This window comes from Dendronephthya gigantea, unplaced genomic scaffold (assembly GCF_004324835.1).
Source record: "Dendronephthya gigantea isolate DGI-Jeju-01 unplaced genomic scaffold, DenGig_1.0 000018F, whole genome shotgun sequence".
NCBI classification, from domain to species: Eukaryota; Metazoa; Cnidaria; class Anthozoa; order Malacalcyonacea; family Nephtheidae; genus Dendronephthya; species Dendronephthya gigantea.
Window position 1 is genome coordinate 260,365 of NW_021163028.1, and position 26,765 is coordinate 287,129.

Genomic DNA, 26,765 nt, shown 5'->3' on the forward strand with positions numbered 1-26,765 from the left:
ACAGCTCCGCAAACAAGCTGTGTGAGCAACAGAATGTGAGATTTTTCTTGTATCATTAACACTTACGTAGTAATTTTGACGTGTGATTATGAACTAATTAACGTTTTCTACAACATACGTTATAGATTTATTGTCGTGTTGCAGAAAAGTTGAATTTTTTGAGCTTGTGAAGACTTCAGCGTTTATATTTCAGAAGCACAATGGGCAACATATTTCAATTGAACGATAAAAGTGAGAGTGAAGACGGTGAACTTTACGATAATCACGAGCAAGCCTGCAAAAAATTCTTCAATATCCAGAAAAGCTTTCCCTCTACAGCCGCAGCGAAATTGGACGGGCTAAAAGGTAAAAAAGGAGAGGTTTATGATATTACAGGGCTGAATGCACTCAATGTTATTGCAATGATTGCAAGCATCATAAACAACCGCGATAAGTGGAAAACAAACAAAATTTTTTACTTTTTGATTACTAAAAGCAGCAAACTTTTTAAAATAAAAGCACTACCATCAGATGATCAACCAGGAAATGGCTTGGTTTACCCCATGTTTCTTAATAATGGAAAGTACGTTGAAGAAAAGTCGACGCCTGACTATGAGGGTATAACAAAAGAGCTATGTGAAGCAAAAACATCTATTCAAGAGTTCGCCGAAGCCATCCAGAAACTGTTCAAGAACAATCTCTGCTTTACGCATGACGAACCGGCAATTGGGGCGACAGCAAGTCCAGGGAAAACTGATTATGACGATTTGCCACAAAGAATGTCACGAGTTTCGTTGGATCCTTCCAAGAAATTATTGTTTGAAAAAGTATACTTCCTTTTACTGTTTGAAATTGCAAGGCGGCTTTCTGGGAGTAATAATAAGACGGATGAAGGAGAACAGCTAGATAATCTGCCTGTCGGAAGCGCAATTGCAAGGAAAATATTACTCGCCCTGGATGTTAAAAATAAAGAAGACGGAGAGAAGACAGAAATCTTGAAAAAGGAATTAACATCGCTATTTGATTGCTTCAAGTATGATGCGTCAACCAGGAAAGACTATATCAAAGAAATAATCAAATATCCTGCTCCAAATCACCTTTCGTGCGAAGCAGAACTGTCGTATATGTTTCTCTGATCCTAGTCCCGCGTGGACGTCGAATTCAAACTTCCTTTCTTAAAGATCTGAGAAAACTCATGAAAGAACATATTTGCTGGAAGGATGATGAGTACAATTCAATGAATCACTTCATGATGCAGTCCATATAGTGAAAATCAACAGTGTGAAACATTTATAAAATATGCATGCTTTATTTATGTGGTTTCAAAAGGAAGGTTTTCGTTAACATGAACTTGTGAACTTTAAAACTGTTGAACATGGCAGAGAGAATACACAGAATTAAGATGTTTCTCCGAAAACGACACGGGAAAGGTTAGTTCGTGCATTTGAGAAACCTGATGAAGACTACTTGGAAATGGCAGACACGTCCTACCAATGATTCCCATGGCTGTATAACAATTTATACGAACTAACCTTTCTCTGCCTTGTCTTCTTATGACATCGGTCTTCTGCGCATTCTTTCTGCGACGTTTAACAGTTTTAGGTTCACAAGTTCAACACGGTTTAAATACACTCGTATTAACGAAAACCTCCTGTTGGGTGTTGTTTGCTTTTTGTTTATTTCATGTAAATTGCGTATATTCATTTGTTAGTTTGTTAGTTTGTATGCCGCATGATGTAGTTAAAACTGCTATTCCAAAAAGATTGTAGTTAAGACAGCTATTCCAAAACGCTAAACTCGCTGATTATTCCGCATGCCAAACTCAGTGTCTTTTTAGTTATAGCGTTGATCACCTTGTATATTGGCAATAATAATTTATAGTCTTAGTGCATGTTATGCTCAGTATAAGTACTCGTTGATTATCATATCACCTGATCACATGTATCGTAATCCTTAATTAGCTTTCTGTGTTATATACTCGACTATTCGTTCTATATTTAGCTTGTTTAATTGTTATATTCTAATTCGTTCTGATTCTCAATCGATCTACAGTCCGATTCCAGTTGTATCAGTTTATCTACGGACACTCGTATCTACAGGGTGTATCAAAAAAAATGTCCCAAATGTAAAATTTCCGTTTTTCAGGATAATTTGTAGAATTTGGCAAATTTTTGTGTTCCTAGAGATAGTTAAGACTTATCTGGTATACCTAGGCCAAGTTTGGTTTTTCATTAACAAAATTATGTTACCGGGGGGTGGTTCCTTTCCACTGATATTGAGAGGGCTTGCGCGCGAAAATGTGAAGCTGAAATTGAGATATTATTTAGCTGTTTAAAAGTAGAAAAGCTTTTTAATAAACTGTCAAAGTTTCAGGAAAAATAATGCATACTGGGAGCAACGTGCGACCTCTAAAGGTGACAAATATTTCATTGCGCGCAGTGGATTAAATGCATCGTTGATTTTCGCGTGACCGATCTCATACAAGGCTGTGCAAATGAATAAATTAAAGCGAGAAACTGAACACAAAAACAAAGCGATTTATTCGTGATGTTAATCCTCAGCATGTCCACCATTTCATTCTAAGCAAACTGCGGCTCGTCTGAGCATAGTAAACACTGAACAGCGAAGCATTTGTCTGTCCATTCGCCTAGATTTGCCGGTGGTAGCGTAGGCGATTTGCAAGAAAGAATTTCAAACGAAATGGAGAATTTGAGGCAGGACAGACAAATGGTTCGCCGTTCAGTGTTTACCATGCTCAGACGAGCCGCAGTTTGCTTAGACATATCAAACTCTCGCTATACAAATAGTCTATATCGCGTTACAAGCGAGGATACCCCCAGCAGTGCGCAATACAAACTCGTCCAAAATAAGCGCTTTTTCTGTTCGTGTGCCTTAGAAACTGAAGTTATCTTTCACTTACACGCGGATTATTAAATTTAGACCTATGCCACACATTATTTATTGTTTTTGGTAAAGATTCGTCGTATCCCGGAGTCGGACTTTGGGGGTTGAATGTTGCGGGCTATATAAGAAAATTGGTCAAAAATCGCCGTTTAGAGCGGAAGTTGCGGGAAAACTCCTCGTACTGCTTCCACTATACAATATTTCTTTTCCTTACATTCGGAATTGAAATCTACATGTTTTGGCGCGTATTTTGATATGAATTTCGTACATATTCAACGTGAATTAGCTTCGGACCGATGGCCATGAACTGTAGGTATTTTGCGACATTGGTCGGCATTTACATATGTTGTTCACACATTGATTAATGCAGTCTCTGCTGTTGGTGATGTGAACACAATCGGAATGGAGGCCCGCCGTTTACTTACGAGATAAGCAGGCAAGGGAATTTTATATTTTCACCTTGTATGCTTTAATATAGTACTGTATAATACCACAGTTGTGTATATTTTGACAAATTTTAAGCCTGACAAATGCTGTCTAAATATACACTGTAAATAGCGTTGGCAATAGCCTACGCTGCTACAGTGATTTTCTTATTGATATATTGTGTATATTATATATAATATGCTGGAATAAGGGACATTAATATCGTTCACATCGGCTATACCTGCGCGTGTAAGAGCGAATTTTAATCAAAAGGTTTTATTGTTGTTTATATTATCGGCTCTATCGTCTATGTTGAAGCGGCGGCCAAAACACGAGGCTTTTCATGCTGAAGAAACGGGAAATATATTATCTTTGCCATAGCCTATAGGGTCGCCATTCATCAAAACGCGAATCGTATCCTTTAAAATGCGTACGAACACGTTTATTTTTTTGATCAACCTCTTTAATCTCAACCTCGTAGAGGTTATTGTCTTTCGCCTCCCGTTTAAATGATTTTTTCCACATCGAACCGCAAATTCGTGGACAAAACGTTGAGGTTTGCATAATGTGCGCTTTGGTCTAGACACCATATTGTTTTACAAGGCGCGCATTTTGTAACAGAAAAAAACTGGACACTAGTTTGAGCAAATGTTCATCTCAATAGGGAAAGAGTTTGATATGAAGAAATGGTCAAAATGTTGAGGATTAACATCACGAATAAAAATCTTGTTATTAAATCGCTTAGTCTTTCTGTTCAGTTTCTCGCTTTAATTTATTCATTTGCACAGCCTTGTATGAGATCGGTCACGCGAAAATCAACGATGCATTTAATCCACTGCGCGCAATGAAATATTTGTCACCTTTAGGGGTCGCGCGTTGCTCCCAGTATGCATTATTTTTCCTGAAACTTTGACAGTTTATTAAAAAGCTTTCCTACTTTTAGACAGCTAAATAATATCTCAATTTCAGCTTCACATTTTCGCGCGCAAGCCCTCTCAATATCAGTAGAAAGGAACCACCCCCCCCGGTAGCATAATTTTGTTAATGAAAAACCAAACTTGGCCTACAATCTCGTGCAAAAATGTTTGAGACAAGCTATTTATTGAAGTATTTATCCTATAAAAAGTAGTTTTTGCCCCCCTCATCCCCAAAACAATGTTGTTTCAACATGTTTTGAAGTAAGGGGATATTCAACAACACATTTACAACATTGTTTTGGGGGGGAGGGGGCGCCAGTCGGAAAACGTTTGTAAAAATGTAAAGTGTCTCATTATTTTTGCACGAGATTGTAGGTATACCAGATAAGTCTTAACTATCTCAAGGAACACAAAAATTTGCCAAATTCTGCAAAATATCCTGAAAAACGAAAATTCTACATTTGGGACATTTTTTTTTATACACCCTGTAGTTCACTGCTGCATGTGTTATCCCAGCGAGAGTTCGTGGTTGTCAGTCATACCTGTAGTATCGTTGATATATTATATATATATATATATATTATAATATATATATATATATATATATATATATATTAATATATATATTAAAAATCGTCAGAACATTAATCTCCGAATCGTCTGTCGAGTTCATTTTGTTATTCATGCACCCGTCTAGTTTCGCTTGGATTATCGTTATGGTATTCAAATTCTGTTCGAAAGCCTGTATAGGACTCATTTGACGATATTTCAAAGGCCTATACAAGAATTAACCTATATAAGCTGATTTGACGCTACCATAGCAATATTGAAACAAGCCTCCTTAACATGGAAACGATTTGATATGTTACATCATCGTTTTTCAAATTTACCCTCCAAAGCCGTCCACACGTATCCGCGCTCAGCCGTCGTTTTCAAATTCTTCAACTCTGAAGAGCGTTTTCAGATTCTTCCGTTTTCAGTGGGCGAAAACGCCCACGAATTCAACAGATTCAATTTTTTTGTGTGTTTTCACCAGATGTTCAAATCGGGGAAAATCCAGATGTTTGATCATGGTTGAATATATAAAATTATAGGTCAGATTAGTTTTAGTCCGTATGACTCGGACCGCATTAAAGATATCGCGTTTAAAAAAAGCTGGCAAAAGATTGTTTAACGATAAAATTAAAATCTATATACAGTATACAAGGGTTAAAATTGGCTCTTTCTTGGCTTAGTAAAATTACAAAGGTTAATTAGGCCAAAATGAGTTCTGGAACATTTTAGCTCCAAAAAAGCGCTAAGCTTTAAACCGTACACACCATGGTTTGATAAGGATACTGGGGCTTGATGTTTAATGATAATATGGGACCTTTTTGCGACTGATTTAACCACTTATGAACTTAACATGCACGTGCCCTAGTCAAGCCGGAAGGGAGTGAGACCGTTGCGACTGATTCACACCCAACATTTTTGAAATCAAATCTCTAATTGCGTTTTCCTCCGCCGACAAGGACTGCATGGCTCTCCAATTTGAGGAAATTAAATGTGCATGTCCACGCTGATCTTTATGTTAGAACTGAATAGTTATAACACATTCACTGTATCTTTTTTTTCGTTCTTTCTCTCAAAGCGTCAACTGCTTGTTATGTTCCAATTCGACTTCCACGGTTTGCTCTTTCTATATGGTATTGAGCACTATCTAGTATTTCCTAAACCGAACCACCCACGAGCCTTTTCCTGTATTATAGCTTTTTTTGACACAAACCTTTTCATGCAGAAATAAATACACTCTAAATACATTCTTGACTTTACCAGAATGCATTTTATGGACATGTTTTCGGAAATGCGAAGTAAGACGGTTCTTTGCTAGGAAAAAGCGTAGAGTCTAGCGTGATAATATAGGACTTTAAACTTCACTGAGAAATGTGAACACGGACCATGGCCAGAGTTGGTAGATATGCAAATATTTGAGGCCAAATTGTCATTAGTGCTATGAAGAAAACAAAGAAAACAAAAGGCAAAGACAAAGGAAACAAAGAACTAGTGTGATGTTGATTGGCCTCAATTATGCAGCTATCTACCAACCCTGAACATGGCGTATAGTTATTCGACCGTGACTTCTCAATAATTTTTATCGCAGAAACATAAATTTTACATCAAATATATATTTTCCAACTTTTCACAAATAAGAGGAAGAAAAATGAAATAAATTTTCAAAACGTTACACGAAAGAGTTTGAAAAAAACTAAATTTTTACCTGAGTTCGTGTCGACCTTTTCCATATTTCCCTTGACGAAAGCAGCCGAAAAGATTAATAAAAACACCACAAAAACACCTCAATTGAAAGGCAAAACTCCCTAACTTGATAACTATGATAACAAAGATGAAACCAAGCTTAAAGGTATCAAAAAAAAACGACGAATAGGCTGGAATAGCTTTGACTTTGTACTCCAAAAAATATAAATATTGCTTTTTACCTAATAAGCCTCGTTTTCGTGTTTTAACCCTCCTAACTATCCTCTTTAATTTTTCCTTGGCCGATGAATTTACCCATGTATAATTTTTGAAGATTTAGTACTGTATAGCCTTATGACCATACTGTTTTCAAAACCAGAAATGATCTGTACCCAATTAGTACGCTAATTGCACAAGCAATTGTTTACGCTTGATTAAATGCGTACGTCATAAATAAGCTGATTATTGTTGGGAAATTTTGATAATGTCAGATATGGGCGCGTGTCTTGTTGTTTCCGGAAGAACGATGAAGTTCACGAGCCGGTCAATCAAGATGTTGTCGAAAATCAAAATCGGAAAAAAAGTAAAGGCAAGAGATACTTGCGCGATCAAAGTTGCAAAGCTTCATGAAAGGAGCCAAGTATAATTCACACTTACCACCATTTGCAAGCGACAGGCGAGCCAAATATAAACACTGAAACGTATAAACTAATTAGTTTAAACGGGAGTTGACTGACCTAAGTTGTTGACATTCATATTGTAAAAGCTATAGAACCAATTCGAGTATATTGAGAAATGTGCCGTTACGTTTGTTCAAAGTGTGTGCGTGACATATCAAGCGTTTTCAACTCAAAGTTTAAAAAAATTATACCTTTCAGTGTGTATTTAACTTCAGCTGCTTCCCACTTACGCGTTTTCCATACGCATGCACGTTTGGCAAAACTCAAAGGCAGGCATTTGGAATAAGTGGCAACTCAGACACGAAAGGAAAATCTTTCTATAAACAGGAGGCGACGACCAATCATTGCAAGTGTGAGCTTCAAAATCTGTTGGTCGAAAAACTTGCGACAGACGCTGGCAACAAAGACGAGCCAACAAAATACAACTCCGTTGGCGAGAAACCAATCCCGGTCAAGAACAAAAGCGAAGCTTCGAATGCACAAGCAAAAGACAAAATACCTGAAGTTGACGCACCTGCTGAAGCCCTTCCTGTTGACGTTGTTAAAAAATCTGAGAAAGAAGCGAGCGGCGTTGCCATGGAAGCAGCCGTCGAAACCGAAGCTAAAGAACCCGACGTCACTTACGAGATAAAGGTTGACGTCACCAGCAAGTCCAAAGCCCAAACGAGAGAACCGAGGATCAAAGGATCAAACCAGTCGCAGGAGAGTAATAATTCCGAAAAAAGCGAAAAGGACGACGACGAGGATAAAATGCCATGGACTGACATGTTCTCGCAGCCATTGGTGGCTCAACTCAGTGAAGTAGTCCGCGTTGCAATGATAGTTCGGATACCGGAGAAAGAAGTCGCCTCTGAAGTAGGGATCAACGATGTCGACATAACTGGAAAAGACGATCCGAAAATCAACGGATCGCATCTCGAATGTGAGGAAACTAAAAGACGCTGGATGATAAATCTGCCATGTGAAAACGAAATTTAAGAGAAGCTGGTTTCGTTGCTACGTTGTACAGGGGTGTCGGCATGTTTCAGACTGAGAAAGAATTGGAAAATACACAATGTTCATGGAGATGGTGCCTGCCTTTTCAGAGCAATTTCACACCAGCGTTGCGATACAGAAGACAATCACAGAGAATTTCGTGGGATAAATTATATACGGAGAAATCGGGGAAAAGGTAAAAGCAAGAAGTGTTTGTACGAACACATTCGAAAAGCTTCATGAAAATATAGACCTTTAAACTCAAAACTGTCAGTTGAAAAATCTACGGCAGACGCTGGTAACAAACGAGCCAACGAAAAGCAACACTAGTGGCGAGCAGCCAATCTTGCGCACTCATTGCGATGGCTCTTGACCATCATGGGCAAGAGCCAATCTATATCAAACGAGATGTGGAAGAGCCAAACCAGGTCAAGATGAATGGACAAGGGGAAATCAAAACCGAGGTGGATGGGCAGGAAACAATCAAAGTCGAGATGGATGGAAAATAGCCAAACAAAATAAAACGGGATGGGAAAGAGCCAATTAAAATCAGGATGGATAGGCAAGAGCCACTCGAAGTGAAGGTGGATCGATGGCCAAGAACTAAACGAAATGAAATATGATGTGTAAGAGTCAATGAAAATCAAGATGGATGGGCAAAAGACAACTCCAATCAAAATGGATTGCCAAGAGCTAATCGTGAACAAGACCAGCGACAAGCACTTAAATGTTGTGGCCGCAAAAACAGCAGTACTGCCAACTGATGATAAAGCAAACGACGCACAGTTCCTAGTTGGTGTTGCAAATAAATACGAAGGCAAAGCTTCGAATCGAATGCACGAAACTAAGGCGTTCAAATTGAACAAGAAGACAAAGCTGAAATGGCCGTCACCAAAGAAGCTGACGTCCCTGATGGTGAGATAAAACTTGACGTCACTAACGAAGTTCAAAGCTGAAACGAGACAAACGAAGGCGAAGTATCAAACCAGTCGCAGAAGAATTTTAATGACGACCAGAGTATAGAAGACGACGACGAGGATGAAATGCCATGGACTGACATGTCGTTCTCGCAGTCATTGGTGGCTCAACTCAGTTATGTAGTCCGTGTTGGAGTGATAGCTGGCGTACCGGAGAAAAAAGTCGCCGCTGAAGCAGGCGGCAACGATGTCGACAGGACTGGAAAAGACGGCGACAAAACCGACGATACAGGTTAACCAAGAAAGCGAATTACTGTCCGGATTTCTTATCGCATTGAAGAAAAGACTCAAACGAGGAAGTCAGGCATGGAATAACCAAGCATCGCGAATTTTATATAATTATTTTTACTTTAGTCGAGCGGGAAACGGACGTGAATGAAAGCATTCCATCGATATTGGAAGTAAATAAAAAAAGCGAGGCTATCCTCAAATGTAACGTTATTGTATATATGTAAATACGGAATCACCTATTCTACTGCATGCATCTTACTGTATATTTGAAATCAATAAACGATAACTGAAAAACATCGATTGGTGCCACTTTGCTCGGGGCTGTACAAGAATTTGAAGAATAGGAACTTGATGAGTCACCAAACAGAGATTTGCCGTTTTTCAGTGAAAATCATGAAATAAGAGTACAAAATGCAACAAAAATAATGATACAGGCAGAATGTGATACAAATCGCCATCTTGAATTGAACTCCAGGCAAACAGGGATAGCATAAAAAGCTTTGGGCGTCTTGCGAACATTCGAGTCGTGACTTCACGACATCCGAGTCGTGACTTCACGACTTCATCCCAATCATCTATTTTACGAATTTGATGGCATAAAAGGATTTTGCTTCGCCAACCTCAAATATGCATAACAAACTTTGAAACAACCGGTCAAAGCAGTTCTCGGACGAACAAGAATACCTGAATTGACTTTCAAAGAAATCCAAATCAAACCACGATTTAGTTAAACTCATCAAATTCATCACTAAACCAAAACCAAATTCTATCAGACCCTGAAATTACTATTGCCGAACAAAAGGTTACAAGGGTTGATAACAAAAAATTCTTAGGCGTAATTGTTGACAAAAACCTTAAATGGCATGACCATATTGATGCGCAATGCAAAAAAATTTCTAAAAATATAGCTTTACTGAGGAGAGCAAAAAACTACATGACTGACAACGCCCTTAAGACGATGTATAACTCCCTAGTTTTACCCCATTTTACTTATTGTTCGACAGTGTGGCACCACGGAAACACCACACATATTGACAAACTCCAAAAACTACAAAAAAGAGCCGCTAGGGTTATCACAAATTCAAATTTTGACATTAGAAGTGCAGAGATTTTTAAAACACTACAATGGGAACCAATCGGACACATCCTAAAACGACGCGATGAACAATTAACATTTAAGGCAATACGAGGAATGACACCAACATATTTAACTGAACTGTTTAGTACCTGTCAAAATACTTGCTATACTCTGAGAAGCAACGATCGGAAACTCACTTTACCAAAGCCAAACACTAACTTTCTTAAAAATAGTTTCTCGTATCGCGGAGCAGTAGCTTGGAATAATCTTCCTCGTGAAATTCTTGACAATTATGAGTCTCTTTCATTGAATTCATTCAAACAATTAAGTCAGAGACACGAAATGAAAAACTCCGAACAACCGTGCAAAATTTATTTGTAACGCGGAGACATATTGTAGCATTTTGGCTGTTGTCACTTTGTATATAATGCATGAATATATATATATTAGCTTGATTGAATTTTTAGATTTTTATTGCATGCGTGTGGAGCACGGCCCTTTGAAAAACAGGTCACTGAAAGGCTACCGTGCATAAATATGTTTAAATAATAATAATAATAATAATAATAATAATAATAATAATAATAATAATAATAATAATAATAATAATAATATATAATAATATATAATAATAATAATAATAATATAATAATAATATAATAATAATAATAATAATAATAATAATAATAATAATAATAATAATAATAATAATAATAATAATAATAATAATAATAATAATAATAATACTATTTGTGTTTAAAAAAACGTCGCAAAAATCGTGAAAAAGCACGGACAAATGCGCATAAGCATCCTAGCATATAGCCTATCTAGGAAATATAGCCTATATATATATATAGGCTGTCCTACAAGGAGCAGATGATGCATGGGTACTATGTTGAAACATGTGACCATTTTTATATGATGATAAATAGGATAGACTGTGTTGCCGATAGACTACGCTTACTGCGCTAAGGAATACTGAGCTCATTATTTCCGAGGCTGTACATGAAAAGCTTTGATGTAGAAACTTTACTGGGGAAATAAAAGCTGATTGTTTAATAGTATACCACAGTTTACATTTTACTTTGCGACATATTGAGATACGTTAGAAACATTATAACCCCCAACAAACATTATTGTGATAGTAACTTGAACATTTTTCTAAAAACGTTCATCTAATCAACGCCATACAAAAGTAAATTGTTCAGTCCATAAAAATTAGAGGCAACAAGAACATTTAATTTCCCGACGCATTTTTCCGTTCGAGCCTATTCGAGTTTTTCAGCAGACCTGCGATGTCTTCATAAATCAAGCTCGGCGCATCCATTCCCCAAATGAAATCAAGATGGTCCCATGATACAAGATCTTTGCTGAAAACCACCGTCTTGAGTTTAGCTTTGAGTTTGGAAACATCTTTGGGAGTCGCCAGCCAGTCCTTGTCAGCGGAGAACAGCGCCACTGGAACTCGGATTTTGGAAACGTCGTACAGTTTGGGCGTAGACTAAAAAATTACAAATTTGATAATTGATACACGTCGGCAAAGTCCCAAATTTGGATTTCGAAGACAGTCAGTAACGACTGTACGTAGTTCAATTGTTTATGTTTGATGCGATATGTTTCAGGTCAGCTAATCTACAAAGATGGCAACAGGAACTTATTTTCCTCATTCTTATATTGCCTCAATTCTATTTTCATACATATTCTATAATGCAGTATACTTCGATTTCCATTCATATATACGGACTATAGAACTGACCTGACCATAATGCATTCGATTTTTATATCTCCAACCATAGTCGTACATCTGGAATTTTCCCGATTTGTACATCTGGTAAAAAGTAAAAAAAGGTTGTATATCTGTTATTTCCTCTGCAAAATTGTGGTGTAACTTTAGTTCGTTGATCTTAGGTGATCTTCAAAAACAAGTGTATAATATTCAATGGATTCAAATGTTTCCATTCAGAAACCATACTTACGTTTCTTATATATTTGTAATACATGCATATATTTAAGATGGATCCAATGAAAGGTCGTAAAAAGGAGCATGGCAATTTCTGACGTTCCAGAGCTCACAAAACTCACAAAATTTCGCATCAAATGTTATCACACTAATTTAAACCTCGTTATTTTCTTGGGGAATTATGTCCCTTTTGCACAATAATCAGTTAGTGGACCCTCACAAATTGCATTTGCACTCGTACTTCCAGCTTTTTTTTCACGCATTGACGGGATTGAAAATATTTATCATTGTTGCAGAATTTGCAGACATGCAGTGCATAGTATCAGGATGCGCATCTTAATACCCAATACTCATATACACAGATCAAACGATAGGGTAACTTCCCCATTTTACCTGAGCAAAATGCGCCACATCCTTGACTGACGTTCCCGCTGGGGTGTGAGCCACGTACACAGGTAATCGTGTCTATGTACAGAGAGACCAAATACATTAATTGCTCTGTGCAATACTGAATACTATATCTATACCTATATAACTATTGTTACTTTGTCCTGATTTGGGTGGGTCTATGAAACTGCCACATTTCGAGCACAAGTGTAGAGAGTATGGTAGTGAATAAAAAAGCAATTTCACCTGATATAGGAACTAATTATACACCGTACTGTGCAAAAAGTTTTAGATGAATCCCTAATGATCACAACTTTGTGAAAATGTTGTGTTTTTTAACCTGTCATATTTTCACGCGTAGGGTATATGTAAAATATAGATATATTGGGGTCGTCTTTACATGCACACATTTTGTATTGAATTATGTCCACGTCCGCGTGCAAGTCCAAATCTAAGCACTATTTGCACATGCATATCTTGTTCGGAACCTTATAAAAGGCACTGAACGTTAAACGTCGATTGCATGGGCAAAAAATAAAAATATATACCATATTGAGCTGTTTCTTATCGTAGCCACACAGCAAAAACATGATGTTTGAGCACCATGCACTACCCACGTCATCTTCACAGACGTAACGACCAAGCGACCGAGTAACGAATGTCGAAGGCAGAAAATCACGAACGCCAAATAGCCAGGACAACCACTGCACGGAAGAATAAATATAATAATCTCAGATACCATGTTCTGACAGTATGGCATATATAATATAATATATATATATATATACTCGTAAGCTTTTAAAAACTGTAATTCGGCTTTGCTTTTCAATGACGTTAATTGAGACAATTCATACCAATTTATGAAATGAATCAACAGGGAACCAAAAAAAATTTACCGCGTTGTTTTAAATTTTCGTGTTCACAAAGTGCGAATTTTCCTGCGATTTTAGATCCTCTTACCTTCTCTTGACGGATGCAAACGAGCAAATAGTTATGAACGCTCCGAGTATGTAGGTGCCCTTATTAGAACATTCATGCTATATTCGTGAGATTCTGAACTGCATGCTGTATAATAATACTTCCAGTAACAAATTGGATGTACACTGTAAAAACTGTGTAAACTACCCTTATATAAGAGTCCAAGTTTTGGGGTTTAGACATGCGCATATGTGACGGTTTGTCTGGCGATGCTCGTGCTCACCTGTATTCCTCCACTCAGGTACGACATGTATCGAATGGGGCTTTTCATATTGCCGACGGTGGCGACCGGGGCCAGGGCGATAAATAAATTGATTTTGGCAGCCAATGTTTGGTTTCTCGAGAAAGCTGCAAACCCGATGGTTGTGCCTTGGGAATGGCCAATGTACGCGATAGTTCTTTGCTGCGAACGAGCCATGGCGAATTCAAGCGAAGCCGGAAGATCGTACTTTGCAAACTCATCGAAACTACAAGAAAAGAAGTTTATATCTTCTCAGTATTTTCAAGTGTTATAGATCTTTCAGCCTGATCATATATTTTCGCCTCCAACGACCCCGTTCTCGCATAGTATGTTTGCTATGTTGTTCGTGATTACGCTTCAATGAAGCAAATTAGTTCTAAAGTTCATGCGCCTATAGGGTTATGGTTCTTTAGTTGATAACGTGATTCTAAAAGCGGGGATGGACGGATATTCGCGATACATATAATATTACGTTGAAATTAGGCAAGAATGACCTTTACTAGAAGCCCAACATCATCAAGTATATACATATATGTACATATATATATGTATTACACCATACCTGAATAACACATAACCTAAATTGTTTCTAACAAAATTGAGTCTATATGAATAAGAACTTCTCTGACTTATCGAAAAGAATTCATGGATTTTTAGTGAATACTTAACTCTTACAAATCAAAATTAGGGATTTTATGGATTTAAAGGACCGGTAGCGCCATGTTTCCATGCATGAACCGGATAGTTTGTCAGATTGATATTAGTCATATTACTTACCTGAAATCCCAGAACTCGTCGGTGTCTGTTGACAGGCGTTCGTGCTTCAGGCCATACGTGTTTCCACGGGAATTTCCGAGCCAAACATCGAATCCCTTGTCAGCCAGAATGAAGGCGAGACTCTGATGTGGAAGGTTGGTGACCCACTGGCTGGAGGATCCCAGAAGTCCGTGTTGAAGAAAGACGACTGGTCGCTTGGTGCCAGTCGCTTGGTCGTTTCGACCGCGCGGAACTCGTTGCACCGTGAGGATATAGCCATCGGAGGTTGCGACATCGTATTCTTCAGCCGGGTACCCCCAGTGTTGGATGATTTGAGCCTATTTTGAAAAAGATAAGTAGAGGGTACTATAAAAGACGACGTGTATTTTAATATCCAAGTATTTCATTCTAGAAGCCTAATCGCCATCAAACTCATTGAATGAAAAATCCTCAATCAGCTTGTGACTATTTTATCACAGTATTTTCAACGCTCTTTTATTGATCAGCAGGAATACAATTTGAAATTTCTCACTCAATAACTATGTGTGCGGATATTTTGATGTCATCTGAGCACAAATAAGAAAAAGACTCGTGACATTACCAAACCAAATGAAACGTGGATCATCACGTAATTTTTATGAACTCGCTGCAACAGAAATCCGGTTAGGCTTAGGGTGTTTACAAGGTGTTCACAAATGTAAGCCAGGAATCTGAAGAATAAATTTGGTTCCAACAGGTTAATGTTTTAATTAGAAACGTGATACAGGAAGTTGACGACAGCTCTCTTTTTTAGAGGGGTATACGGTTGCCAGCGAAGGTCATTTATGTGGTCTGATTGTCTCGTTTAAAAAAGACGATGTAATCTTCAAGATCGAAATTTTCCTACCATTTGTCAGGTAGCCCATTTATCACTTCAACCTACTATGCACTCGGACCCGCTGAAGTTTGGTTTGGTGCCCGGTCGAGCAGTTTAGAAAAGCCCGTTGAATGACTGCGGGCAATTTCCAGAGACGAATTCTCATCCTTAAGGATTTTCGTTTGTTGCGCAAATTTAATTAATCCCGCAGCACAATCTGGTATTCAACGCAAGCTTGTTTGTTGCTGCGCGCTCGTATTCAAAGGATATTTATATGTATTCACTTACCACATTCATGTTGATTTCAGGGTCCTCAGCAAAACCTCTCGCCACTAAACAAAGTGAGAAAACGATATACCTCGTTGTGAGCATATTGCTGTTCGGAGTTGAGGTCGGCGTAACTTTCAATATGTTTTAATATACGCTTAGTTTTGCTCTGCGCCTTTCGTATGATCTGCCACAGCTGACTGGGAAGTGGAAGCAGCGCAAAAATATTTCGATATAACGCGATCGCCTTGAAGCATCGTGCAACCGGATGCGTAAGTTCCTTAGGGGACGTTTGTCATTCCATAGATTTCCCAACGAACGAACACGCATTTACGTTATTACGTATGTTTGTCCAATAGGGCAATACACTAAAAATCACGATTTATCCATTTTAAATACTTTCATAGGATGCAATCTTAAATATCTCCCTAAAACCCTGAACCTGGATATTTTTGCTAAGGTGGTCCACAACAAAAAAATCATAATTTATCCTGTTTTAAAAATTTCAAAGGATGCGAACTTAAATGTATACCTAAAGGCGGATTTCCACTTACAGCGAAATCGTTCGCTAGCGAAAGATTAGCATATTTTCTTTTGAATTGAGAACAGTCAAGTCGAACTAATTTATTTATGCTGTTAAAATTCAAAAGAAAATATGAAAATATTTCGCTAGCGAACGATTTCGCTGTAAGTGGAAATCCGCCTTAAGCGATCGTGAATATTTTCCCCCCAAAAAATATACAAAGAACGCAAGAATTAAACAAAACGTTTTATTAATTAGGGTTTTGTCCCGAGCATACAAGCTGGAGAGGGGTCGATTGGCTTATCAGTCTATTGTTTCATTGTTCTATTGTATTGCTCTGTATAATTTATGAATATATTCAAAACATTTTTCGTCGCTTTTCCTAGCAAACGAAAATTCTCATTCCCTTTAATTTCATGCTTGACTTCAAAGACATTTTTCTCGTAGGTGAACCTAAAAAGAGTTGTATTCCGTTCAGTATAAGTGAAATAGCGGCTGTTTGTGTCAGATAGATCGTAAAAGCTTTATATTCATAGCCTGAAAAACGTCGTTTGAGCGTTAAAACGTGGTTAGTTATCGTGCTTACAAAAATCTCTATTTTCTATCATTGGGTGTGTCTGGTGTGTTCGTATTAAACTATGGTGACTGCACATTCAGAATGGCTGGCTTAGTGATGTATGGTAAGAAAAAAATCTTTAGACTGTCAGATCCCCTACCAGGTTACTTTACAACGGACAAGAAAGTGTAATAAACACAAAATTTACATTCTTACAAAGTTATGTCTAAAAAGTACAATTGTATTCTAAGCTGCATAAAAAATTCGGCACCGCGTAACAGGAAGTTTTAGTACACAAGACTGATAAGAGGCGGCCATTTTAACCCAATGCGCCCACTACACCCAATTTATTAGCACGACAGGGCTAAAATGGGTACCCGTACCAGTTTCATGACTTTCATCCATTCTCGCCTTCTTGGCCTTTGCATTGTTAACATTAAAGGTGGCTGATGTTATAGAATATTTCAATGTGTGGCAATCAACAAGGACTATTTCTCATCGGTGAAAATGATCTGTCACCACTAAGTCCACTATTACGATCAAGTGGAAACCAAGCTTTACACAGGCTTTTTCTGCAGTGAATTCCTGGTTTTGAGGATGTACGCTTAAATTCGCGTCAGCCAATTGGTAATTGAATCCGGCAAGCGCGACCAGCGATTGTCACCTCCAATGTCCTTGACATTGGGATTGGGATGTGTTTTCTTGGGTCGTTTTTCTGATATCATATCATCGTCAGTGGCTCGCATTTCGCGTCAAAATAAACGTTATCGGATAATGCGTATATAAAATAGATATGAGGCATACGTTTTATGATATAACTTGGGAAGAATAGAGAGAGAAAACCGCATCCGCAGGTAGTAAGATGTTTGTGGTTATTTCATTAACGATTTTGCGTGATTCCTGGGCTTGCATACCGGTGTGCATGCCTCAAGGATCACCGCGCGCTCATTTATTGAAGACCGAGATCAAATTAAGTATGTATTATGTATTTTTAAAATAAGGGCGCTTTCCTTTATACGGTAAAAATAGCCTTAAGGCTGAATTCCCAATTGAGGCAATGCATTGTAAAACACCGGTTGGTTTCAGATTGGAGCACCAGAAATCTCTAAAAGATCTGTCATCTGCTTTAACACGGGCTTTTAAAAGTCAAATTGCGAGCGAACGTACAAACCCAAATTGACTGTCACTGAATGAATGCAATTTACTACACGATTTAAGCTAAACCGCTTAATATTCTTGCAGTGTTGCATAGTGAATTTAGGGGCTTCTCACAAATACGCTGAGCGCGGCTCTGAGAGGCGAGGGTGTTTGAAAGAGATTCACAGGGAGTGAGGGGGTGTCACTGGTGACGTCGCAAAATATGGTGTGCATATAGTCAACTGTGCCTTGAAGACGATAAGCTATCCTGCCTAGTCTACTTAGAAATATTAAGGTGGTCCATTATCATATTATGACAATTTATCCTGTTTTAAGAAATTTGAGGGATACATCCCAAATTGATCCTGAATGTTTTTCTCTGAGAAATATACAAAGAACGCGAAAAATGAACGAAAAGTTTTATTAATTGGGGTTTATCCCAAAAAATAATAAAGGTTAACTGGGATAATATTCAGTTACTTCATGGACATTTGTCACCTAGTCGGAACACTAAAATAATTGTATTTTATTGGCCTAAGTAAAATGGTGACAGTTATTTTAGAAAGATCGTAAAAGGTTTACTTTATAGCTTGCAAAACGTTTCTTATTGCACCAGTTTTATCTGTTTTAGGTTGAATTTCAAGGCAAAAATGTTTACGCTTAATAAAAGCATGCAAAAATCAAAATTCCATCGTTACAGCATTATAAACTTGGTTAGGTATTTTGTTTATCGGGTTGATGTCGTCTATTTGCTATCACTGGGTGTGTTTGATGTTTGTAACAAACCGAATAAAGTTTTATCCCGAATAAAGCTCTGTTATGGCCGGGGCAATACCTTCACTTTTATTAGTATGCAATGCCACATTCAGTGTCATTCCCGTTGTATTCAAGCACTTTTGAGTCAGTGATTTGAGTTCATCTGTGATTTGAGTTCAACCTTCTATCCACCGCCCGCGATCTAGTTTTAAGCCTGGTTGACACGAGTGAAATAAGCACAAGCGTAATGAAAGACAAAAGGCCGAAAACAAAGAAATGCAATGAATGAAGCGTACGACGTAAGCATCGACATAACACAAGCATAACTTCATAGGCACAAAAGTCAAAAGTGACAAGACTCGAAGCATAAGCGAAGCTGGAACGAAAGACATTTAAAAATAAAATTCCTTTGGCTTTGTCTTTTTTACCCATTAGGGGAAAAGATTTCTTTTGCATTTCTGCTTATGCCTATTTCACTCGTGACTCGTGTGAACCCTGCCAGACTTTACCTCCGTTATGTCTACGGCTCGCTCTGCCCCTTGTACGAACAGACCAGAACTAGTCAGAACCACAGTTATGGAACTCGCGGCGGAACCCTTTGATGTTGCTTTCCCCCTGCCTAGGCCATTCCACGCGCCACGCAAATTGCTTTATGGCAAGTGTATTTTGACTCTAAAGTAAGGGAAAAAGGTGTTCGAAAGACGAAAAATGTTAATATTTTAAAGCTGGCTCTATCGATTTTCATTTTTGCGCCTGAATTTTAAGAAGAAACGGTAAATGGTTGTGTTTTTGTAAAAAAATATATGCGTTAGGTTAAAGAGGTAAGAAATACAAGCACGAATGATTTTCTTTATAATTTGAAGCTGATTGCCAACATCGTCGCCGATTATAAATTAGGCAGTTATTTTTCCATCCAGAAAACATCTGAGCTGATCTTAAAACAAGCATGATTGATGTGTTATTTCTACAATTCATGATCAAACACACGAAAAAATTTCTTTGAAAATAATTTATTTTGCCCTAAAACTAGCAAAAACTACATGTTTTTTATTCGAATCTTGAACTTGAATTCAAAGGATTTACAATAAACAAATGCAACTTTTACCTTTATGTAAAATTACATGAGTATAAATCTAACTTCACACACAAATGGCAAATGCTAACAGATATTAATTTCAGTTCATACATGATTGTAATATTCATGAAGGCAGTGGCGTAACGGACGTAAGGTAGGGTGAGGATAAGAACTAAGGGCCCCCGCCTGTTGGTGGCCTCAGAGGTCCCCCATTGATTGCCGTTTATCACCACGATTCTTAAAGAAAAACGTCGTGTCAGTGTATCGCATAAAAAAGTCAGGTTAAAAACAAATTGTTATGCCAAAGATAGGCCTAGTGTATGAGGTATATTGCCAAGGAAAATGCAGCATTAATGATGGTAGATTACATAATACCGGGTGTCCCAAAAAAAACTTTACCTCTTTGTCTTAATATAACTCAAAAACGAATAAAAGTCATTAAATTGAAATAAACTCCACTGCATGCAAGCAGGGCTAACTTAGATTTTGATATATAACACTAAATTATTGATGCGATATTTACGGAGATACAAGCATTTGATGTCGCAAGGTACTTTCAAAATCTGTGCAAAATTGACAAAAATCGGCTATTAAATTAATTCGAAACTAATACTTTAACTTTTACGTTTTTAACTTTAGTGATTTTAACTTTAAATGTACGCTTTTCCATTGCAAACTTACTCTTATATGAGAGCGAACAATTAAAGTTAAAATCGCTGAAGTTAAAAACTTACCACGGGAAGTGGCATGCAAGTATTTTCGAATTAATTTAATAGCCGATTTTTGTCAATTTTTCACGCATTTTGAAAGTACCTTGCGACATCAAATGCTTGTATCTCCGTAAATATCACATCAATAATTTAATGTTATATATCAAAATCTAAGTTAGCCCTGCTTGTATACAGTGGAGTTTATTTCAACTCAATAGCTTTTATCGTTTTTGAGTTATATTAAGACAAACAGGTAAAGTTTTTTTTGGGACACCCGGTAGAGTATATCCATCGACCATGGCTGAATTTTCTATTCTATTATCTATGTTCTATTACTTATATAAATAATGAAGTAATACACTAATGTAAATTTACAAGCTTCAGCTCTCAAATTATTTTTCAAGTGAAAACATGACAAACAGCTAGGGCACACCAAATATAACTAAGGGCCCCATCTTCGTCCGTTACGCCACTGCATGAAGGACATGCAAATCAATTTCCAATCTAATCTTTGCAATGCTGTGTGGCTTCTATGAGAAGATTGAAAGCTATTTTCCAATTTTTGGATCTGAATATAATGAAAAATATAAATATTTTTTGCTCTGAAACTCAGTAATATGGTGATGAACTCAATGTGTCCTAACCTTCCCTTTTAATGTTGTAGAATGTGCATTGCATGGATAGATTCACGAACAAGGCTTTTTGTTGAGATTAATTACATCATTTACATGAATGAATTTAGACCAAGCCTAAATAATGTGAGCAGTTAAATGATAAGAATGGTAGTATAAAAGCTTACCTATATATGAATAACATAAATTTCTTTTACTAATATGCAAGCTATAATTCTAGAACCATTGTCTAACCTAGCTGCTGCTGCTAGATAATTCAGTTCTAGAATTTCCATTGGTACCAGCCCGAAGAGGGTCCAAAAAGTCCAAAGTGAATTTTTCATTTCTAATCCAAAAGGAGCAATGTCGGATGGATAAATAAAATTTGTCAAAAAAACGAAGAGCAAAAGAGTGAAAAGACCCTTGGCTTTAAAATTGCATTTTTCTGCTAAAAAAGCGAATTTTCCTTATTAAAAAGTGCAAAAACACTTGCTAGAGCCTAGCGCATGCGCATTAAAAACAGGGGGACAAGATTTGCCGCGAATTCCACCTCTGTCTCTGTGTAGCCCTCTGTCACTGTGCCTCTGTGCCAGAACTAACTTCTGTGCTGAATGACGTCATCATAATCTCATCATTCCAGTTACATTTGAGTTCATCGGTCTAGAATGACGCCATATTATGATGAAATTGAAATTGTCAATTTGAATCTTTTTGTTACAATTATTAACAAATCACATTTTGTGTATAAAATAGTTGTCAAAAGCTTCCAGAAGAGAATTCCTTTCATAGTGTTAACTAAAGGCCATCGACAACGGATTCGTGATTTTTCACTTTCAGAATTTTCAGCTTTCAGCGTTCAGGCCAGACGTTTGTGACAGCATTTTGTTAAAATTATTTACAAAATACGTGTGAATTTGCTGCACCAGCCTCAGGATGAAGCCGTATATTATTTTGTTCTGTTTGTTTGTGTACGCCCAGGCTAAACGTTTGGGAAATGGTAAGTTTTGTATTTTTATTCTCTAGAGCTTTAGAGTAAAAACACAATTTTACAATTCTGAAAGTCTCTTCTGATATACAATGTCAAATTATGCTTGTACTTTAGACTATGTATATATTATATACTGTATGTATATATAGAAAGAGAAAATCATATCCAAACAAGGTAAAAACCGTATAGCATGTGTAACTCGGCAAACAAAAAGCAATGTCAGCAGACAAGAATACAGTCAGAGCATTTTAGCTAGTATTTAGTAAAACATCCCAATTTCCAATTGTTTGCATGAAACGTGGCAAGAACAGCAAACACCAAGAAGCAGAAAACAAGTAGCCTAACTAGCAGGCAATCCCTAGCAAATAGGAAATGTTATTTTCTTTAAATAAGTCTTGTTGATATGTCAGATATGGCGGCCAACCTTCGTAGACAGAGAAGTTATAAAATCTATGACATTGACAGTATTAACCAATATTTGCCTTTATTTGGTAATAATAATATGGGAGATATTTAACTGCCCTGTTTGGCTGTTTTGTTTGTAATGACAAACTGCAGATTCTTTCATCTAAAGCCAACCCTGGAATGAACTCCTCCCAACATTCGTGAAATTCATATATGATTGACAATGAAATAATTTTGAGCTAGCTTTTAATGTGCCCTTTATTTGCGTTCATTTGGATGTTATCATCACATTGACCTCCTAATTTTAAATTTGCTTGTCATATCCTACTGGGCCGGACTCCCAGACAAACCAGAATAATGTTTTAAATGCTGCAATGTAAAAGACAATAGACTATTGCCATTAATGTATTGACACTCAGAGAAAAACAGTATTGTAAAATGTACAATGTTAAGTTGCAATTTTATATACAGTTAATGGCTGACACTTACAGGATGCTGATATGTTTAATATGCTCGCAGAAAGTAAACAATGTGCATGCATATGTACCTGTCAATGCCAGGCAGCCCCCAGTGTTGTCTAAATTTTCCCATGAACAGTATTTTAACAATGTTGTTGAACCTTAATCATCAATATTGATATAGGTAAGTATCAATGGTTCAACAAGGTTCAATAATGTTGTTAATTAACAATACTGTTCACATGGTGTAACGCAACATTGTTCATTCCTGTTTTCAACAACTTGCAACTGTGGCAAGCATGATTGCTATGGTTAGATAGAGGCTATGGTTATTTTATAGAAAATCGCCGCCATGTTCGTGATAATAAACAACAGAAAATCCCACCACAGATAGCAGGTACCTTATTTAAATTGCTGTTTAACATTAAAGGGCATGAATAAGAGAAATTTTGCTTTCAATGTTGCCAAAAACTTACAGAGTGCTTTTTATTGTTTAAATGTGGTTAATTAAGCAGCTACAATTTTTTTTTTAAAATTTAAGCTTAGGTGACCCTTTTAGAGTTGATAAGTTGTTTAAATGTCATTAATTAACAATAGTGTTCACAGGGTGTAGCGCAACATTGTTCATTCCTGTTTTTAATAACTTGCAACTGTGACAAGCATCATTGCTATTGATTTTCTTAAAGAGGCTATGATTATTTTATAGATGATGGTAAGGATGAGGAAACCCTAACAGAGACAGCAGGTACCTTCTTTAAATCACTGTTTAAGTATGAATATCCATGTTGCCAAATATTTACAGAGCGCTTTTTATTGTTTAACTTCTTATCAAATGTGGTTAATTAAGCAGCTACAAGAAACGTTTCAAATTTAAAGCTTATAGGGGCCCTTTTAGAGAACTTTGTTGATGACCATATGTATATATGTATGTATATATTATATATATATATATATATATATATATATATATATATATATATATATATATATATATATATATATATATATATATATATATTTATATATACATATATATAGATATAGATATAGATATAGATATAGATATAGATATAGATATAGATATAGATATAGATATAGATATAGATATATATTTATCAATGAATGTTCTCCAGATTTAAAGTTGTTTTTTAATAAAAATAATGCCTGGATTACAAATCTTTGTAAAATTATATATATATATATATATATATATATATTATATTTGTTTTTTGTTTTTTGAAGATTAAACTAAAACTCTATTAAAGTCCCCATAGTCCATATTGGTCTTGAATTCACAATATAGGAACGGAGAGGAAAGTTGTGTCAAAGAATAAAGATTGAAAGTCATTTAAGTCTCATACTTTCATCACTTTTTTTCACCAAAAAACTCCTGTATGATAGTTTAGCATCAATGTGGTGTAACAACTGCCTAAAATAGACAAAGCACTTTTCAACGTTTCAACCTGAGGGCCTTCGTCAGGAGAGTTAGTATGAAAATAAATAGGGGAGAATCAGTGTGAGTGTGTGACCAGGTCTTCTGAAAGGCAATTACCATTTACCAAATTAGGTGACAGAAATTTCTATATCAGGCAAAAAATTACTACGCACTCATTTATCCCGCATTATCATTGGTAATTTCAAAACTTTTTCCAAAATATCCCTACTTTACCCTAACAGAAACGTATAAATTATTGTTTTGCAGCGGAAATGACCTAGGACATAAGACAAACAGGGGGCATGTACGAAAACTGGATAGGCCTATCCACCTGATAGGGATTTTCTCAACCTTGTAAGAATGCTTTGAAAAGTAATAAAGCCCTCTGTAACTTTAAGAAAAATTACTGTAGTAATTACTTCAAATTCCAATTACTACAATCATCCAAAAAAATACCAAAAATTACCAAAAGTAATTAAAATTACTACGTCTGGTCACACTGGGGAGAATACATGTTTTGTATGGGGGCAAAACACGTGATGAAAATGGGCCAATAGAAAAGAAAAAAATCAAAACAAATTGGAATACATTACATTGCCAAAGAGACGCCTGATTGTGGGCTAAGAATAGCCCGCAATGAAGGAAGCCTGGTCAGCAACGAAAACTTATCACAACCACTGAGCTATACTCAGTGATTACAACCAGTTTTGATGTAAACAAAGAAATGGTAGTCATATCACTCTGGGCGAAGTGGCTTAAATGAAAGAGAGTCTTTCAGTTATGCCAGAGGGATATAGAGTGCCAAGACTTTGGATGAGTCGCATTTCTTGTCGTTTACGGCGATCGTTAGTACCGGAAATGGGACAGAGAGCTCTAATTTTCATGTCAGTGACACAATGATTACCAGAGGTAAAGTGTCTGGCAACAGGCTTAGTCTTATTGTGGTTGTTTACCGACCTACGGTTTTCACCAAACAGTAGAGAGACCTACGGTTTTCACCAAACCAAGAGATCTTCCAGTTTCGCCGATATATAGTAATCCACATTACTAAATGACAAGAAATGCGACTCATCCACAGTCTTGGCACTCTCCATCCCTCTGGCAAAAATGAAAGACTCTCTTTCATTTAGAGGTTTTAAAGGGTCTTAATTTCGAGTGGAATTATGCACACTTTAAATTCAAGCCTGGAACAGTTGATGGAAAAATGAGTCAACTATAGGTCCTCCGGCAGGAATCGAACCTACGCTTTTGCGATGCCGGTGCAATGCTCTTGCTACTTCACCCAGAGTAATGTGACTCCCATTTCTTTGTTTACATCAAAGCTGGTTGTAATACGTTTTCGTTGCTGATCAGGCTTCTTTCGATGCGGGCTATTCTTAGCCCACAATCAGACTTTTGTTTTGATTATTTGTTTTCTATTGGCCTATTTTTATCACGCGTTTTGCCCCCATACAAAACATGTATAATGTATAAGGTATTCTCCCCCTATTTATTTTCATACTAACTCTCCTGACGAAGGCCCTCAGGTCGAAACGTCGAGAAGTGTTTTGTCTATTTTAGGCAGTTGTTATACCACAGTTGTTGATATCCTGCATGATAGTTTCCTCCTATCTTATACTTCGGCCTTCAGTCTGTCACGCCGAAATAATCGGTCACCGATTAATCAAATTGGCTAATCAGTCCTTCGTTCCGATCGGCTCATCCCTAAATTGCTAACACCAATGAACTCCTCCCAAGCCAAAAACCGTACGTCAACATTTATTAGTGTATGAAACTTATGTGTTTGACAATGAAAGATGATTTTTTTGTTGTATCCCTCATTTGCACGTCATTGTAACAGTTACCTCCTAATTCTAAAGTTTCTCTTCACATCCTGGACTGCAGACACAGATAATGTTTTAAATGCTGCGTGCAGAGACCATATTTATAGTAAAATAGAAGTGAAATTACAGCCAGGTCAACAGGGCTGAACTGAAAGTGTTTAGAATGCCACAAGTAATGGATCCACTGGATTCATAATACATGTTTTCTGTACAATCTGTGAATGCATAAAGGTTTCAGGGTTATGCCTTATGGGTTATAGGTTCTGTGGTCTGCTGTTATTTTTTTTGCCAAGTTCTACATGCATAGGTACAAGGGCTATTACTATAACTACTGTACAAATTATGAAATTTTCTTGATTGCCTTTTTAATTAGTTTTGTCCAGTGAGAAGACTCTCTGGTGGTGAAATTATGAAAATAATTTAACTACCGTTACTTTATCA

General features: G+C 36.9%; 2 protein-coding genes and 1 long non-coding RNA gene across 3 annotated transcripts; 2 read left to right on the forward strand and 1 right to left on the reverse strand.

Annotated features, from left to right (window-relative positions):
- Positions 1 to 230: 230 nt before the first annotated feature.
- LOC114520790 lies at positions 231 to 1,901 on the forward strand (the record flags this gene model as incomplete). Its single annotated transcript, XM_028541121.1, has 1 exon — positions 231 to 1,901. A coding segment is annotated over one exon (885 nt), but the record flags the coding sequence as incomplete, so codon positions are not given.
- A 9,538-nt stretch (positions 1,902 to 11,439) lies between these two features.
- On the reverse strand, positions 11,440 to 16,063 carry LOC114520981 (gastric triacylglycerol lipase-like). The gene is made up of 7 exons (XM_028541360.1): positions 15,869 to 16,063; positions 14,746 to 15,062; positions 13,951 to 14,194; positions 13,298 to 13,453; positions 12,756 to 12,827; positions 12,159 to 12,230; positions 11,440 to 11,903 (listed from the first exon to the last, which is right to left on the reverse strand). The coding sequence occupies exons 1-7, from the start codon at positions 15,950 to 15,952 to the stop codon at positions 11,640 to 11,642; spliced, it is 1,209 nt and encodes a 402-aa protein (XP_028397161.1). The 5' UTR covers positions 15,953 to 16,063; the 3' UTR covers positions 11,440 to 11,639.
- A 5,819-nt stretch (positions 16,064 to 21,882) lies between these two features.
- Positions 21,883 to 23,814, forward strand: LOC114520932. Its single transcript, XR_003686742.1, has 3 exons — positions 21,883 to 22,212; positions 23,407 to 23,463; positions 23,773 to 23,814. It is a non-coding gene; the product is annotated as an uncharacterized LOC114520932 (long non-coding RNA).
- The last annotated feature ends 2,951 nt before the right edge of the window (positions 23,815 to 26,765 follow it).

Bases quoted from the DNA above. Each gene is read 5' to 3' on its own strand.
- LOC114520981 (XM_028541360.1), bottom strand. From the start codon at position 15,952: ATGCTCACAACGAGGTATATCGTTTTCTCACTTTGTTTAGTGGCGAGA. The intron at 12,231-12,755 runs GTAAAATGGGGA...ACTTTTTACCAG, and splicing joins ATGTGGCGCATTTTGCTCAG to ATGTACAAATCGGGAAAATT. The intron at 11,904-12,158 runs GTCAGTTCTATA...GTAATTTTTTAG, and splicing joins ATCGAATGCATTATGGTCAG to TCTACGCCCAAACTGTACGA.